We start from the raw sequence: 16,427 nt of genomic DNA, 5'->3' as shown, positions 1-16,427 counted from the left end.
AATCATGTCCGCTCGACCTTTGGTAAATCTACCCCATAGTGTTTAATGTCCCTTTAACGTTGAATATATTATCATTTTGGGCTAGATTACTAGTGGAGCTAGTGAGCTATTTCCTTCTGAGTAAAGAACTAACGGCTAGATTACGAGTTTTGCATTATGAGCGGCTCGGTGCTAACTTGCAAGTTATTTCCACCACTCACCTCCCTATAGCGTTGCTATTACAGGTTTGCAAAAACCCGGCGTTAGCAGGCAATATTGCAGCGTTGAGCAAAATTGAGCTCCATACCGCACTCAAATACCAGTGCTGTTTTGAGCTGGTTTTACGTGCTTGTGCACGATTTCCCCATAGACTTCAATGGGGAGAGCCGACTAAATAAAAGTCTAACACCTGCAATAAAGGAGTGTAAAGCTCCGTAACGCAGCCCCATTGATTCCTATGGGGAAAGAAAATTTATGTTTACACCTAACACCCTAACATAAACTCTGATTCTAAACACCCCTAATCTTTACACGTTACACTTATTAACCCCTAATCTGCCGCCCTCGACATCACTGACACCTACATTACACTTATTAACCCCTAATCTGCCACCCCCAATGTCCCTGTCACCTAGATTAGTTATTAACCCCTAATCTGCCGCCCCCGACATCGTCGCCACCTACCAAGAAGTCCTCAACGAAGCCGGAAGAAGTCTTCATCCAAGCGGCAAGAAGTCCTCAACAAAGCCGGAAGAAGTCTTCATCCAGACGGCAAGAAGTGGTCCTCCAGACGGGCAGAAGTCTTCATCCAGACGGCATCTTCTATCTTCATCCTTCCGACGCGGAGCGGCTCTATCTTCAAGACATCCGGCGCGGAGCATCCTCTTCAATCTATGGCTCTTCCAGAATGAAGGTTCCTTTGAGGGACGTCATCCAAGATGGCGCCCTTGAATTCCAATTGGCTGATAGAAGTCTCTCAGCCAATCGGAATTAAAGGTGAAAAAATCCTATTGGCTGATGCAATGGATCTTCGGGGGTTAGTGTTAGTATTTTTTAAGGGTTTATTGGGTGGGTTTTATTTTTAACTTAGGGTTTGGGCTGAAAAAGAGCTAAATGCCCTTTTAAGGGGAATGCCCATCCAAGTGCCCTTTTCAGGGCAATGTGGAGCTTAGGTTTTTTAGATAGGATTTTATTTGGGGGGTTTGGTTGTGCAGGCGGTGGATTTTACTGTTGGGGGGTTGTTTGTATTTTTTTTTACAGGTAAAAGAGCTGATTTATTTGGGGCAATGCTCCACAAACGGCCCTTTTAAGGGCCATTGGCAGTTTAGTTTAGGCTAAGGTTTTTTTTTTTTGGAGGGGGGGCTTTTTTATTTTGATAGGGCTATTAGATTAGGTGTAATTAGTTTAATTATTTCATAATTTCTTTTTTAGTTGGTGTAATTTAGTGTGCTTTTTTTGTAATTTAGTTAATTGTATTTAATTAATGTAATTGATTTAATTGTAGTGTAAGGTTAGGTGTTAGTGTATCTCAGGTTAGGTTTTATTTTACAAGTAAATTTGTATTTATTTTAACTAGGTAGCTAGTAAATAGTTAATAACTATTAAGTAACTAGTCTACCTAGTTAAAATAAATACAAACCTAGCTGTGAAATAAAAATAAAACCTAAGACCCTAGCTTAGGGTTTATTTTATAGGTATTTAGTTTTAAATAGGAATTATTTAGGTCTTAATTGTAATTTTTATTTAGATTTATTTTAATTATATTAAAGTTAGTGGGTGTTAGGGTTAGACTTAGGGTTAGGTTTAGGGGTTAATAACTTTAGTATAGTGGCGGCGATTTTGAGGGTAGCAGATTAGGGGTTAATAACAGTAATGTAGGTTGCGGCGATAATAGAGACAGCAGATCAGGGGTTAATAATATTTAACTAGTGTTTGCGATGCGGGAGTACGACAGTTTAGGTGTTAATATGTGGGGGCGATGTCGGGAGTGGCAGATTAGGGGTTAATAATTTTATTTTAGTGTTTGCGATGCGAGAGGGCCTCGGTTTAGGGGTTAATAGGTAGTTTATAGGTGTTAGTTTACTTTTTAGCACTTTAGTTATGAGTTTTATGCTACAGCTTTGTAACATAAAAGCCATAACTACTGACTTTCAGTTTACAGTACGGATCTTGTAGTTATGGCCTGTACCGCTTACTTTTTGGCCGGACAGGCACATTTGTAATACCGGCGCTATGGAAGTCCTATTGAAAAAGGACTTTTTGAAAGCTGCGGTAGTTACGTTGCGTTCCGGCCAAAAAAGTGTGTGGTACAGATATACCTGCAAGAATCGTAATACCAGCGGTAGTGAAAAAGAGCCATAACGCTGCTTTTTCACTCATAACGCAAAACTCGTAATCTAGCTGTAAGGTATTTAAGATATTTCTATTTTAGAAACAAAAAAATGGTGATAACATTATTTTAAAGTGATATGGTATATGACAAGGTGTTTGATTGGGAAGGGCTCAAATGTGTATATATATATATATATATACATACACCTTTGAGCCAACACCTTTTTATATACTATATCTGTTTTATAGCCCTAACACATTACTTCAGCTCTCAAGTTGCACTAAATTTTTTAGCATTGCTATGCGCTGGCCTCATGAGCAACACATAATTTGTAATGGCCACGCTATCCATTGAAAGTATAAGGCACACTAAAGAGATGTCAGCTGCGCTAAACATTCTCTGGTAATTCATTTTTACCATGGACTTGTAATAGATTGTGCTATCGATAGCGCTCCACTTGTAATCTGTAACTAATGCCTGCGTATTTTTCTCTTGTGCTAACATTTTACTTTCGACTTGTAATACGAGGGCAAGAATAGGAGCACTATTGATTTTACTTGAGCCCTAGTATTTTTACACTCCACTTGTAATCTAACTCTATGGGGCTCATTTATCAAGCTCCGTATGGAGCTTGAAGGGCCGGCCGTGTTTCTGGCGAGCCTTCCGACTCGCCAGAGACACCAGTTATGAAGTAGTGGTCTAAAAACCGCTGCTCCATAACCTGTCCGCCTGCTCTGAGGAGGCGGACAGACATTGCGGGAAATCAACCCGATCCAATACGATCTGGTTGATTGACACCCCCTGCTAGCGGCTGATTGGCCGCAAATCTGCAGGGGGTGGCATTGCACTAGCAGTTCACAAGAGTTGCTGCTGCAATGCTGAATGCGGAGAGCGTATTGCTCTCAGCATTCAGCGATGTCTGTCGTACATGATCCGCTGATCGGATCATGTCAGACAGACATTTGTTAAATAGGCCCCTATATCTTTAGCTATCTTTTATCTTTTAAAGAAAACACTTTCTATTCTGTATAAGAGTCACATGCAGTACTGGGATTATACACGTGATTGAAGGTGGCAGTATTGCTTTAAATCACAAGATTCTAAGGCATTCTGAAATACACTTACACATATGTGTCTTTCATAATAAAAAAATATAATAAAAAAAACCCCCACAAAAACATTAAAACTGTTTTGCTGATGCTCTCATTTTTCAACCCCCTTGAGAAGGCAGATAATGAATAAGTGACAACAACAGATTGCATGCTGTCACTCTCAAGCATTTTTCTTGTCTCAAGAGAATTGATTTTTAATAACAGTATAGATGACGTGTGGAGAGACAAGCAGCTGACACTGCGCTATTCTGCTGCACCAGTATAAATAAAATCATCAGATTTATTGAGGGAAGGCAGTGCTTCATTGGAACTGAGCTCATTCACTAATGTTCTGAAGCAGAGGCTGAGAAGGTCTGGGAATCTCTAAATTCAAGACTATGGGCATCATTTGAGATTAGATAAAGCAAGTCTGGTCATACTCAGTAACGTACTGTAAACATCATATGCTTTTAGGTCACTATTTCTTATTTTTATTCATCTTCTGTATTTCCATTAACATTTGACCTAGGGAACCTAAAAAATGTTTTCAACCTTATGCAAAACATTCCAGCATGACAGCATAATAAAACAGTATCAAACATTTTTTTATTGTAACATCAACTGTCAGCGACATCTGTAGTAAAACAAAATACATCTTCTGGTTGGCCAAATACAATTAAAGAGGATTAATGCAGGATGCCGAAAATACAGTATAGAATTAAAGGGATACGAAAACCAAAATTCTTATAGAGCATGAGATTTTAAACAACTTTTTAATTTAGATCTATTAGCAATTATTCTTTGTTCTCTTCCCTTTAAAGGGACATAAAAGCCCAAGGCCTCTAGTTATGAAAGTCTGGCGGACCTGATCCGCCAGTGCGGATCAGGTCCGCCAGACTTCGCTGAATACGGCGAGCAATACGCTCGCCGTATTCATCATTGCATACGGAGCTTGTTACATATGCCCCACATCTTTTCTTTCATGATTCAGATAGAACATACAATTTTAAACAACTTCCCAATGTACTTCTATTAGCAAAGTTTCCTTATTTTCTTGTTATTCTTTGTTGAAAAACAGGAAGTTACATTCAGGAGTGTGCACGTGTCTGCAGCACTATATGGCTTTATACATTAGCACGAGCACTAGATGGCAGCACTATTTCCTGTCATGTAGAGCTTCAGATATGTGCATGCTTCCTATCCCGATATCTCTTCAACAAATAATAACATGAGAACAAAACAAATTTGATTATAAAAGTAAGGGCTAGATTACAAGTGAAGCACTAATTTATCGCGCCTACAAACACAAATTTAATAATAACTGCAAAACAAAGCATTTTATACCAGCAATATGACCATGGCTAGCCTTGTTGTCTGCACACTCAAGCCAAGATTGGCTCCTCTAAATAAGACAAGAGATGGGTGGAGTTTGGCTACTAAAAAACAAATGCAGCAAACAAAGATGTCAATTTGTTTTAAAAATGTGAGACTGGGCTGATATGTTATTTTATTGCAAGAGAACATAAATGTCTTGTAATTATAAGGTTAATAATAATTAAACAAGAGGACAAGCTAGGATTAAAGGGACATTAATCTCCAAATATTTATATAATGCATAGAATGAACAGCAATTAGACACAATTAAACTATTTTCTATTTTGCACGCAAAAAGTGATGGTAAATTATAGCGTTTCAAAAATCCAAGGATTTACCATAATTAAAAATAAAGGGAACCTCTTAGCCAATAGCTGTGCTTGCCCTTTGGCATTATGCCGTAAGCAAATATGGATATTAACAAAGAGGTGGAAACGTCAAAATGGAGCTATGCCATTGGTGGCTGAAGGCGCTTAGGTTAGCATTGAAGCTGCTGTGAAATACAAGTACCTATTCACCAGGTTTTTTTTTTTAACTGCTGAAAGAAGGTCGTCTTTATTTTTATTGATATGATAAATCCCAGCATTTTTGAAACTCTAGAACGTACCATCCCTTTAAACAGCAAATATATGTTTGTGCACAATTCAGCTCTAGGGACAGATTACTTGCTGACAGGACAACTCACAATGCTCATTGGCTGGACGTTGAACAGCCATTAGAGAAAAAAAAGAAAAGAAAAATACTCTACTTTAGATGTAGCAAATACAATGTTGACTTTTATGACCATTTAAAATAAATATAAAATAAATGCATGCAGGACAAATATACTTGACTATGATTACATTATATGAGGAATAATGGAACAAATATGTAAGTTACTATATTTAAAAATCACAATCTGTTTGGGTAGATCTGCAGTTTAAGAGATTACAAACATATGAAATAAAATAGCATATTCTTTGTTGAAACCTGTAATTATTTGTGGTCTTGTGACCTGGCAGGGAATAATTATATAAAGACAAAACAATATCTCTAGTATATTTTTTGTGTGTATTCATATTAAAGTCTTTGTTCTATTTGTTTTATTTAATCTAATTCTTGTTGGATCTAACTACCAGTGCAGTTAGACAAATTGTATAATCCTACTGCTAGATCATGAAGCCAACTAGAAGCCATCTGCTCATTAAGAAGCCTTCTGTCATCTAAATATCTCAATAACTTGGAACGCAGACATATTCAGCAACTGATACTTACAGCACACGGAGAGACTTCAGCCCATTAAACGCATGTACTGGGATGCACCTTAGACGGTTGTAGCTTAATATCCTGCAGGAATGATCAGAGATAGACAATTAAGATCATGTTTCCATTTAATGTATCAAATAAGCTGGGCTGGAAATTTATATTAATCCAAGGCTAGTGAAATTGCAGTGGACAAATACATAAATTAAAGGGGCATTATAGTGCACAAACTGCATGCTCTAATTCATTTTAATCATTTAGTTTTAGCACAACCAAATCTGAAAATCTCTGTGTTTAATTCTTGCAAAAGGGGTTTAACACATAGTTAAAGTACCAATATGGAGCCACAGAGAACTGCTGGCATTTGAGCATCAGGGTCGTGTGACTGCTGCTGCTGATTGGCTCATCTGCCGTGTTTGTTCAAGACCTGCAGCTCTCTGTAGCTCACAAGCAGTAGTTTAGATTTGCTCTAACTAATTAGCTGTTTAGTGCTAAAATGACATGCTCCAACTAATTAGAGAATGTATTTGTTTGTATTATAATGCCCCTTTAAACTTTTTCCTATATTTAAAACTGTGACAACTACAATTTTTTCGAAATTACTGGTAAACTATAGTAATATTTTATGTTCCCTGCAAATGACATTTCTTTATAAAGTGGCACTTTCATGTGCCTTTAAAAGGAAGACACAGTTATTTTAATTTGTCACAAAATAAGGATAATGGCTGTCACATAGATACAGTATATAATATAAGATTGCTGATACTATGGGGCCTATCTATCAAGCGCTGAATGGAGCTTGACGCCCCGTGTTTCTGGCGAGTCTGCAGACTTGCCAGAAACACCAGTTATGAAGCAGCGGTCTAAAGATTGCTGCTCCATAACCCTGTCCGCCTGCTCTGATGAGGCGGACAGGAATCGCCAGAATTCAACCAGATCGAGTACGATCGGGTTGATTGACACCCCCCTGCTGGCGGCCGATTGGCCGCGAGTCTGCAGGGGGCGGCGTTGCACCAGCAGCTGTTGTGAGCTGCTGGTGCAATGCTGAATACGGAGAGCGTATTGCATTTAGCAATGTCTGTCGGACCTGATCCGCACTGTCGGATCAGGTCCGACAGACATTTCATAAATAGGCCTCTATATATTAACATCAAGAACAAGTTTACTACTTACAGTGTGGACAACTGGGTCATGTTGCTAAAGGTGTAATTAGATAATACACTGATGCTGTTGTTGCTCAAATCACTAAAAAAAATGAAAATATTTAGCAGTCGTAACACTAAATCATTCTGTAATTCGGTACAACTAGACATAAAAATTGTTTAACGATAACAACAATATGATTGAAATTACATGTGAGTAGTTATATGTGCGCTAGTAATGATTCATAGCAATTCAACAGATTTGCAAAAATGTTTATTTTCAAGGTTTTCATTACCAACGAAAGAGCACTGCATGAGTAGCGGTCTTGTGCACATGCACGTAAACACATGTATGTACGCAAGCATGCACACACATGCAACACCGTATATACGGTTAAATATTCAAATCAATTAGAGTTTTCCAGACATAATTATTTAAGTTTCTCTGCAAAAATATGGAGGTGAAAGAATAGGCCTTGGGATAAAACTATCCTTTATTTATTTTTAAATAGAGATGCATACATTATTAGACTTCAGGGGAATACTCCAGGACTGAAATAAATCATCAAATTCTTGAACATTTCTTCACATAAGAACAGGTTCTGAAACCTTCGTAACATAAATACAGTTCTGAAGTAACAATGGTCCCTCCCTACTTAATATATGTGTGATAATGCAAATCCTTGATTTTATATCATGAACAGTCTAAATATTGCAGCTGAGCAAAAAAAAAAAGATATGTAAGAGAAACCTGAGGAAGAAATTAAGAAATTAGATAATTGAAATGGGGACAGGATTGCAGTGAGATGGGGTTTGGTGTACCCACAAATACCTTTGCATCCAAGTAGCACATACCCCTGGATCACCCCTGAATAGTGGTGTAAAAGGGGAAATAGGTAATAGATTATAAAGGTTTGAGAGATGAAAGAGAACCACAATCTAGTTACTGTGGGGTAGCAGTACTTCTGGCATTCTATATATAAACACAATCTAATATTGTACTCAATGCATATATATATATACATACATTGAGTACAATATTAGATTGTGTTTATATTACTAGTTGCCATAATAAACACATTGTGGATAGTAAAAAAACAATTTTGTTTCGGGCTGAAGGTGTATTTTGTCAATAAGATGAGCATTTTGCCCAACTATAATCTATTTTAAATTAAGAAAATAATAGTTTATCATTATATAAATAAATGATACTCACATCAACGTCAGCTGTTTGAAACTGGAGAGCTCTTTTGGCACAGATGTTAAGTGGTTGCCTTCCAAATACCTAAATTAGTGAATATATACTTTAACAATATAATACAACGTATGGCAACAAAGAAATGAAGAATATAAAATATTATCATAAAGCATTTTACTATTTGAGGACAATGTACTATAAACTGAAACACCATACAATACTTTAGGTCATTAATATACAGTGACACAAACACATGCATATGTACATTAGTAGAAACAATGGAAATCATTAAAAAATGATAACTAACAAGTGAGAAACTTAAGTGACAGTCAAAATTAAACTTTTATGATTTAGTGCATGTAATTCAAATTGACTGCTATTATCTAATTTGATTCATTCTCTTGGAATGCTTTGCTGAGAAGCATACCTAGGTCTACTGGGAGCTAGCTGCTGATTGGTGGCTGCACACCATATATCTCTGACTCTTGTCACTACCTCACCCATTGGGGGAGATTTAATAAGCAGCGGATGCTGCTTTATCAGCGCTGCGGAATCTGTTGGCGCTCTACAAATACCTGATAATAATAATAATAATAATCTGCCTGAAGTTTCCGGCTCGCCGGAAATATAAGTTAAGAAGCATCAGTCATAAGACTGCTGCTCCTTAAAGGGACATGAGACACAATATTTTTTCTTTCATGATTCAGATAGAGGATACAATTTTAAAGAACTTTCTAATTTACTTCTATTATCTAATCTGTTTCATACTCTTGGTATCATTTGTTGAAGGAGCAGCAATGCACTAATGGTTTGTAACTGAACACATGGGTGAGCCAATCACAATCAATATATATATGAAGCTACCAATCAACAGCTAGAACCTAGGTTCTCTGCTGCTCCTGAGCTTGCCTAGATAAACCTTTTAGCAAAGGATAACAAGAGAAGTAAGCAAATTTAATAATAGAAGTAAATTAGAAAGTTGTTTAAAATTGTATTCTCTATCTGAATCATGAAAGAAAATGTTTGGGTTTCATGTCCCTTTAACTTGTCCGCCACCTTTTAGGTGGCAGACTGCAATTATCCGATTGGATCGACTGGATCGGGATGATTGGCACCCCCTGCTAGCGGACGATTGGCTGCAAATGTGCAGGGGACGGCATTGCACAAGCATTTCATTAGAAATGCTTGTGCAATGTTAAATGCCGACAGCGTATGCTGTTGGCATTTAGCAATGCCAGGCGGACATGATTCGCTACAGTGAATCATGTCCGACCAGCAAATTATAAATTAACCCCCATTGTGTTCAGCTAGCTTCCAGTAGTGAATTGCTAATCATTCAACAAAGAATACCAAGATAATAAAGCAAATTTGATTACAGAAGTAAATTGTAAAATTGTTGAAAATTGTATGCTCTATCGTAATCATGAAAGAAAATATTGGGTTTCATGCCCTTTAAATGTGAAACTTAACTTCTAAAATATGTTAATGATTTCCAAGTTTGACTAGCCTATAGCATGTCCAATTCAAATTTTCCATTCTTGATTACCATGCCAGCTTTAGTATCCCAATCACATCCTAGGATACATCTACAATTGAAAGTAATGATATTTTAAAACAGGGGCATTAGCAAAAATTACTGCTTGAAATTGTCTGAACTCTATTCAAACAAGGCAGTGCATAAAGTTAAATCTGCTATGTATTCCTTTCACATTTCCTTAAAATTAGTCCTCAAGTTTCTTTAACTGAACGGATTGCAAGTCACATAATTGTACAAAATATACTGGAAATATACAACCATAGCATATGGTTTTAAGCAAAATTTAGATGATAGATGTTATTATTTTATATACTTGTAGAGCACCAACAGATTCTGCAGAACTAATATTGATAGATGATAGATACATAGATAGATGAAAGATAGATAGATAGATAGATAGATAGATAGATGGATAGATAGATAGATGGATAGATAGATATATGAAAGATAGATATATAAATAGATAGAGATACATAAAAAGATCTGAATATTTTGTTACACTGGGTCTGTTGTTGCTTTAGTGAGCAGCACTGAGTCAATCACAACACTAAATCTAATGATCACCAAGACAGGAAAACATGGCCTTCTTAGGGACTGGAATTCAGAAATACTGCCCTAGATTCTGGAATCCAAATGCATTAAATAATATACTGGAAGCAAATTATTACAGATCTAACAAATAGAAACAACCTTGTGTTATTTGTGATTGAAAATAAGTAGCATTTGGTCAAGCTAAGTACCATGGGATGGTAGTTGTGTTTCAATGCTGGGACTGTAATTTTCTTTTTGGCTTGGATGTGTTTTGGCTATCTCACATTAGTGAATTTAAAGCTAAACCATGGGCTGAGCTACAGACAACCTCCATTTCAGCTGGAGTAAAAGATTTCAGGTTATTTACCACTAAAGAAAACACTAGGACATATACATATTTTTACCAGAACAAACTATATCTATTCTCATATTACACTGTTGTAAAATAATTGTATCTATATTTTTATCTAAATAAAAGTCTCTGGTTGCTTCTACATGTAAAAATAAACATAAATACCAAATAATTACATATATAACACGTCACTGAAGGTTGGCTCCCATTCCAATGCATTAGGTCTTCAAGTAGAACTCAAGGTAGCATCAATGCCAGATTTGTTGGCACTTCACCTCTGGGATACGACCTTACTGCTTGGATTTATTGGTTGCAACTGTATTACTTATCGGGACAAAAAATATACAAATAAAATATTCTAATCTTTTAGAACATTTTATCATTGCACCATTGATCTCATATTACTATGTGTTTAACCCCTGGAAAGGAGTTAAATGCTAAGGGGTAGATTTAAAGGGATAGGAAAGTCATAATTAAACTTGCATGATTCATATAGAGTATGCAATTTTAAGACACTTTTTAATTCACTTCTATTTTTAAATGTGCTTTGTTCTCTTAGTATCCCTTGTTAAAAAAGAATACGCAGATATCATACACCAGTAGGAGCTGCTGCTAATTGGTGCCTGCACACATTTGTCTGTTGTGATTGGCTAACTAGATGTGTTCAGCTAACTGCCAGCAGTGCAATGCTGTTCCTTCAACAATGGATAACAAGAGAATGAAGCAAATTTCATAATATAAGTAAATTGTAAAGTTGTTTAAAATTGTATGTTCTATCTGAATCATAAAATAATTTTTTGGGATTTACTATCCCTTTAATAATAGGCAAGCGAATATGATTCGCTGTAGCGAATCATGTGCGCTCGACCTCACTAAATGCCGAAAGCATATGCTGTTGGCATTTAACATTGCACAAGAATTTCTTGTGAAATGCTTGTGCATTGCAGCCCCCTGCTCACCGGCGGCCAATGAGCAGCGGTCTTACGACTTAACTTCTTTTTGAGGCGGACCTGAAACAATGGGGCTCCAAAGGAGAATCCGCTGTTTCATAAATGGAGCCCATAAAGTCAGATCCAGAGCAGCCACTAGCTGCGCTCGACCTCACTAAATGCCGAAAGCATATGCTGTTGGCATTTAACATTGCACAAGAATTTCTTGTGAAATGCTTGTGCATTGCAGCCCCCTGCTCACCGGCGGCCAAGGAGCAGCGGTCTTACGACTTAACTTCTTTTTGAGGCGGACCTGAAACAATGGGGCTCCAAAGGAGAATCCGCTGTTTCATAAATGGAGCCCATAAAGTCAGATCCAGAGCAGCCACTAGCTGAACATAACTGGCCAGCCATGACTAAAAGCTTATGGGTGTAGCCACCAATCACTAATCCATTGCTACTTGTGAGACTACTTATTTTTCAAAAAAGGATGCCAAGAAAACAACGTAAATTTGATAATAGAAATAAACAGAAAACTCTCTTAAAAGTGTGTGCCTTATTTGAATCAACAAACGTTTAATTTAGTCTTTTAAGTTATTTTTCTTATGATTCATTTTTTATTTATCATTAATTCCGCTTTAGCTGTTGACATATTATGGATTTAAAAGAAACATTCATGTTAATATCCATTTATATTTTATGAAGGAACCATTGTCTCTCAATAGAATGTTAGAAGATTATTGTCAATTTGGGCACATACTCAAAATAAGTTTACCACCCCTGTTCTAAGCCATTCCAATCAATTTACAACCCTATGCATTCATAGTAGGATAACATCCCCTTTACGCTGCAGACAATTAAACAGCTGTATTCCAGTCCCTTAGAAAATACTTTAAATGTATTTTTCTTCAGAATGTTTGTACTTAAATACACAGCTATGACCTCATGAAAAAAAAAAACATTTTTGGCTGCATGTTTTTTTCTTAAAATGATCTAATGAAACCAGGGCAGTCTTTAATATTGACTGGACCCTGGGCAAAAATTTTCTTGCCCCCCCCCCCCACCCCATGCAATTTCGCTCTCCACCCTAACATCCCAAAAAACAACTAAATCAATTTTTTTTTTTTTTAATTATTAGCCCAGCGGTGGATCATCCACTGCTGGGCTAATCATTTAAAAAAAATGAAATAAATTGCACTATGTGAAACTGGACCAAAACAGTACTAATAAGTAAATAAATAAATAAATTCCTCCATTGTGGATTCATTTAATATTCTTTTGAATGTGATTCTGGTGTGAGGTTAGCTGGTTAAAGAGATTAAGGGCAGCCAACAGGAGCAAAGCAAGGTAAAGACTGAGGAGGAAGCATGGAGGTGCAGACAAATATAAGTTTACTGACTAAAACAGCAGAACTACTATGGGAAGCTGTAAAATCTGAGACAGAGAGAAAATAAAAACTATAAAAATAAACCTTACATTAAACAAGTTCCCTCTCACCCTGCACTAGACAATGCTGCATGGGGGGCGTGTGTGCACTCACTTATTCTTCCCACTGACACCTTTCTACACCTTTCTAAGCACTGTTCCCCTAACAAACTTCAGTTAGTTGATCTTAGGGCCACAGCAGAAAGAACAGGGCTAAGGGGACCAGCAGCCTGGATGCTGTCTGTCCAAGGCTGCATGGATACAGTGTGAGATGAGTCACACAGCCTCAAGACTGAAGAGAGCAGTGTATGCAGCTGCACAGATGCTCAAATCCTCACGTGCCTGCCGCTCCAGCTTTCTGCTGCATGCGCCTACAGTCAGCCCTACCCAGAAACAATCCCCACAACCAGAGCAGTTACCTGGTAACAGTGGCAACCCCAGTAGGACCTTTTCTGATGCAGTGGGAATGGCTGGATGCCGAGTTAGGGCTTTGCATTCAGTGCTGCATAGTGCACATCTAAAACAGCACATGGCAATAGCTTGGCATGGCACATGACACTGGCACGGTCTGGCACAGTTTTTTTTATTTTTTTAAATATAAGCAGAGTACTTTTGACTGTGACAGTATTAGGACTGAATGTGTATGTTCCCCATGTCACATCTGCAGTCGGGTATGAACCATAAAAAAAAAAAAGGACTCTTGGGCCCCTCAACAGAACAGAGACTGGGCCCTGGGCAGCTGCCCCTTTTGCCCTGTGTTAAAGACGGCCCTGAACTAAACATTTTTTACACATGCTCAGTTCTCATATTAAAAACATGGCAATTTTTCTGGTTTCATAAAAAGTTAAAATATGGCTCTCATCACACTTTTAAACAATGACATGTATCAATCTAGTTCTAGATTACAAGTGGAGCGCTAAATATTGATTGCACGCAAGCAATATTAGTGCTTCACAGAGTAATACCAGAGCACGCTAATGTGTGCTGGTACTACAAGTTAAGTGCAATGCGCGCTAACGTTCACACACGAGAGTACGCTTCCATAGGCTCCAATGGGAGACGGCATCAGAACCTCGCGCAGTGAAGGGGGTAATTAGTGCAGCGATGGCAGCATATTTTCAAATATATATGTAGAAATAAAAAATAACAATGCCCTCTATTAGGGCACTTTTAGAAAATTAACAAGAGATTGGATCTCTGGTTAATTTTCTGAGCGCTAATTGCTACCACGAGCTTGTGGTAGCAATAACCAGTCACTTGTAATGGCTGGTTCATTATCTCGCGCCCGCAAATGGGAAAATTGGTCCGTTCGCAGGCCCTCGATAATTTATCAATTCACTTGTAATTTGGCCCTAAATAGGAACATCAAAATGGTCATTTAAAGGGACAGTCAACTCCAAAATATTTATTTAAAAAGATAGCTAATCCCTTTATTATCCATTCTCCAGTTTTGCACAGCCAACATGGTTATAGTAATATATTTTTAACCTCTGTGATTACCTTGTATTTAAGCCTCTTTTGACATCCCCATGATCACATGACTTTTTATTTATTATCTATTGACTTGCATTTTAGACAATTAGTGCAGTGTCTTATACAACTCCATGGGAGAGAGCACAATGTTATCTATATGGCCCACATTAATTAGCAGTCTCTTGTTGTGAAAAGCTAATAAAAAAGCATGTGATAAGAGGCTGTCAAAAGAGGCTTAGAAACAGAGAGAAATGTAGAGGTTTAAATGTTATAAAGTATATTAATATAACAATATTGGTTGTGAAAAGGCAAGGAATGGGTAGTAAAGGTGGGATCTCTCTTTTTAAACAATAACAATTTTGACTGAAGGGTTTGGATGTTAAAAAAGGTTAATTATAAACAGTCCCAAAATAATGTTCATTTCTCACATCTCATAAATTAATAATATTGGGACAGGAAACCACAAAATTTTCTTTCATGATTTGGGTAGAACATACAACTTTCCAATTTACTTCTATTATCAAGTTTGCTTCATTCTCTTGTTATCCTTTGCTGAAGGAACAGCATTACACTACTGACAACTAGCTGCTGCACACATTTAGTAAACGAATCACAAGAAACAAATGTGTGCAGGCACCAATCAGCAGCTATCTCCCACTAGTGTAGGATATGTGCAAATTCTTTTTCAACAAGGGATACCAAGAGAATGAAGCACATTTGAAAATAGAAGTGAATTTAAAAGTGTCTCAAAATGACATGCTCTCTCCGATAAATGCAAGTTTAATTTGACTTTTCTATCCCTTTAATACCTGCACATATGTATCTATCTAGACTTTATAGCTCTGTATTTAATCATCACTAGCTTGTTTGTCATCCTTGATGACATATTTATTTCTCATCACATTTATATTCAGTTGCCTAATATTTCATTTTTTTTAAATACAGATACAGAGTGCACATTTTGCCACACCAACTAACCTTTTTAATAATAGCAATAAAAACGATTTATTTGCCATCTGGCCTTTCCTCTTAGTTTTTAAATCAAATCAAAATTAAAACATTTTGCTAGTTCCCCTCCATTCCTCTGTTTAACATTACTCTGGAATCCTTTTATTACAAGGTGGGGGAAGAGAAATATAAATCGACCTTATACAAAGAAATAATGACTTCCAGAAAAATTAGCTTTGGAAAAAAGTAAAGAAAAAGGAACGAGGCCCCAAGGCTAATTCTAACCAGCAGTTTGCATTACCATCAATGTTCACAAACACATTAGAATTCATTGCTTTTGCCCTAAACAGCTTTACGCTGGTAAATTATATTATAGAGAGTTCGTCTTTTTCTGCAAGATACTGGTAATATTGTGGTTTCATTTTTGTTCAGGCTTAAAATCATAATAAATCCAGTCAGATGGCTTTAAATATTTTCCTGTATTGTTAGAATGCAGAAAATAAATGAGAAGATTCTCTTGAGCAATCAGGTGATCATGCACAGGGTCTTTAACTGAAGCAAAAATAGTAAGGGATATACAAATATTTACAGAGAACTCTCAGAAATGAAGATATTTTCCACCATAACTTATTTGTATGTAATGGAAAAAGATGAGAGCTAGTTTGAAAGAAAAATAAATATATACTGAATCTTATGGAATAACTGAAATACGAAGAGAAATATAAATCATAATCTTTTTATATTTGTCTAATTATGGCAATTGAGATTGTTATTGCTGACTTTTTACATAGTATTAAAGTTTGCTGAATAATTTAGGAAAGAAAAAATGAATGAACTAATAACACTTTACTTTAACATTGTAAGTACAGACAAC

The 16,427-nt window shown here is 36.8% G+C and overlaps 1 protein-coding gene across 1 annotated transcript in view; it reads right to left on the bottom strand.

Moving 5' to 3' along the window:
* SLIT3 (slit guidance ligand 3) overlaps window positions 1-16,427 on the bottom strand; it is an 890,559-nt gene that overhangs the window by 116,363 nt on the left and 757,769 nt on the right. Inside the window, exons 21-23 of the mRNA XM_053718567.1 lie at window positions 8,377-8,445; window positions 7,192-7,263; window positions 6,031-6,102 (exon numbers count right to left, since the gene is read on the bottom strand). Coding sequence (XP_053574542.1) covers window positions 6,031-6,102; window positions 7,192-7,263; window positions 8,377-8,445 — 213 coding nt within the window. The remainder of the gene's footprint in view (window positions 1-6,030; window positions 6,103-7,191; window positions 7,264-8,376; window positions 8,446-16,427) is intronic.

Source organism: Bombina bombina, chromosome 6 (genome assembly GCF_027579735.1).
Source record: "Bombina bombina isolate aBomBom1 chromosome 6, aBomBom1.pri, whole genome shotgun sequence".
NCBI classification, from domain to species: Eukaryota; Metazoa; Chordata; class Amphibia; order Anura; family Bombinatoridae; genus Bombina; species Bombina bombina.
This window is presented reverse-complemented; position numbering and strand designations above follow the sequence as displayed.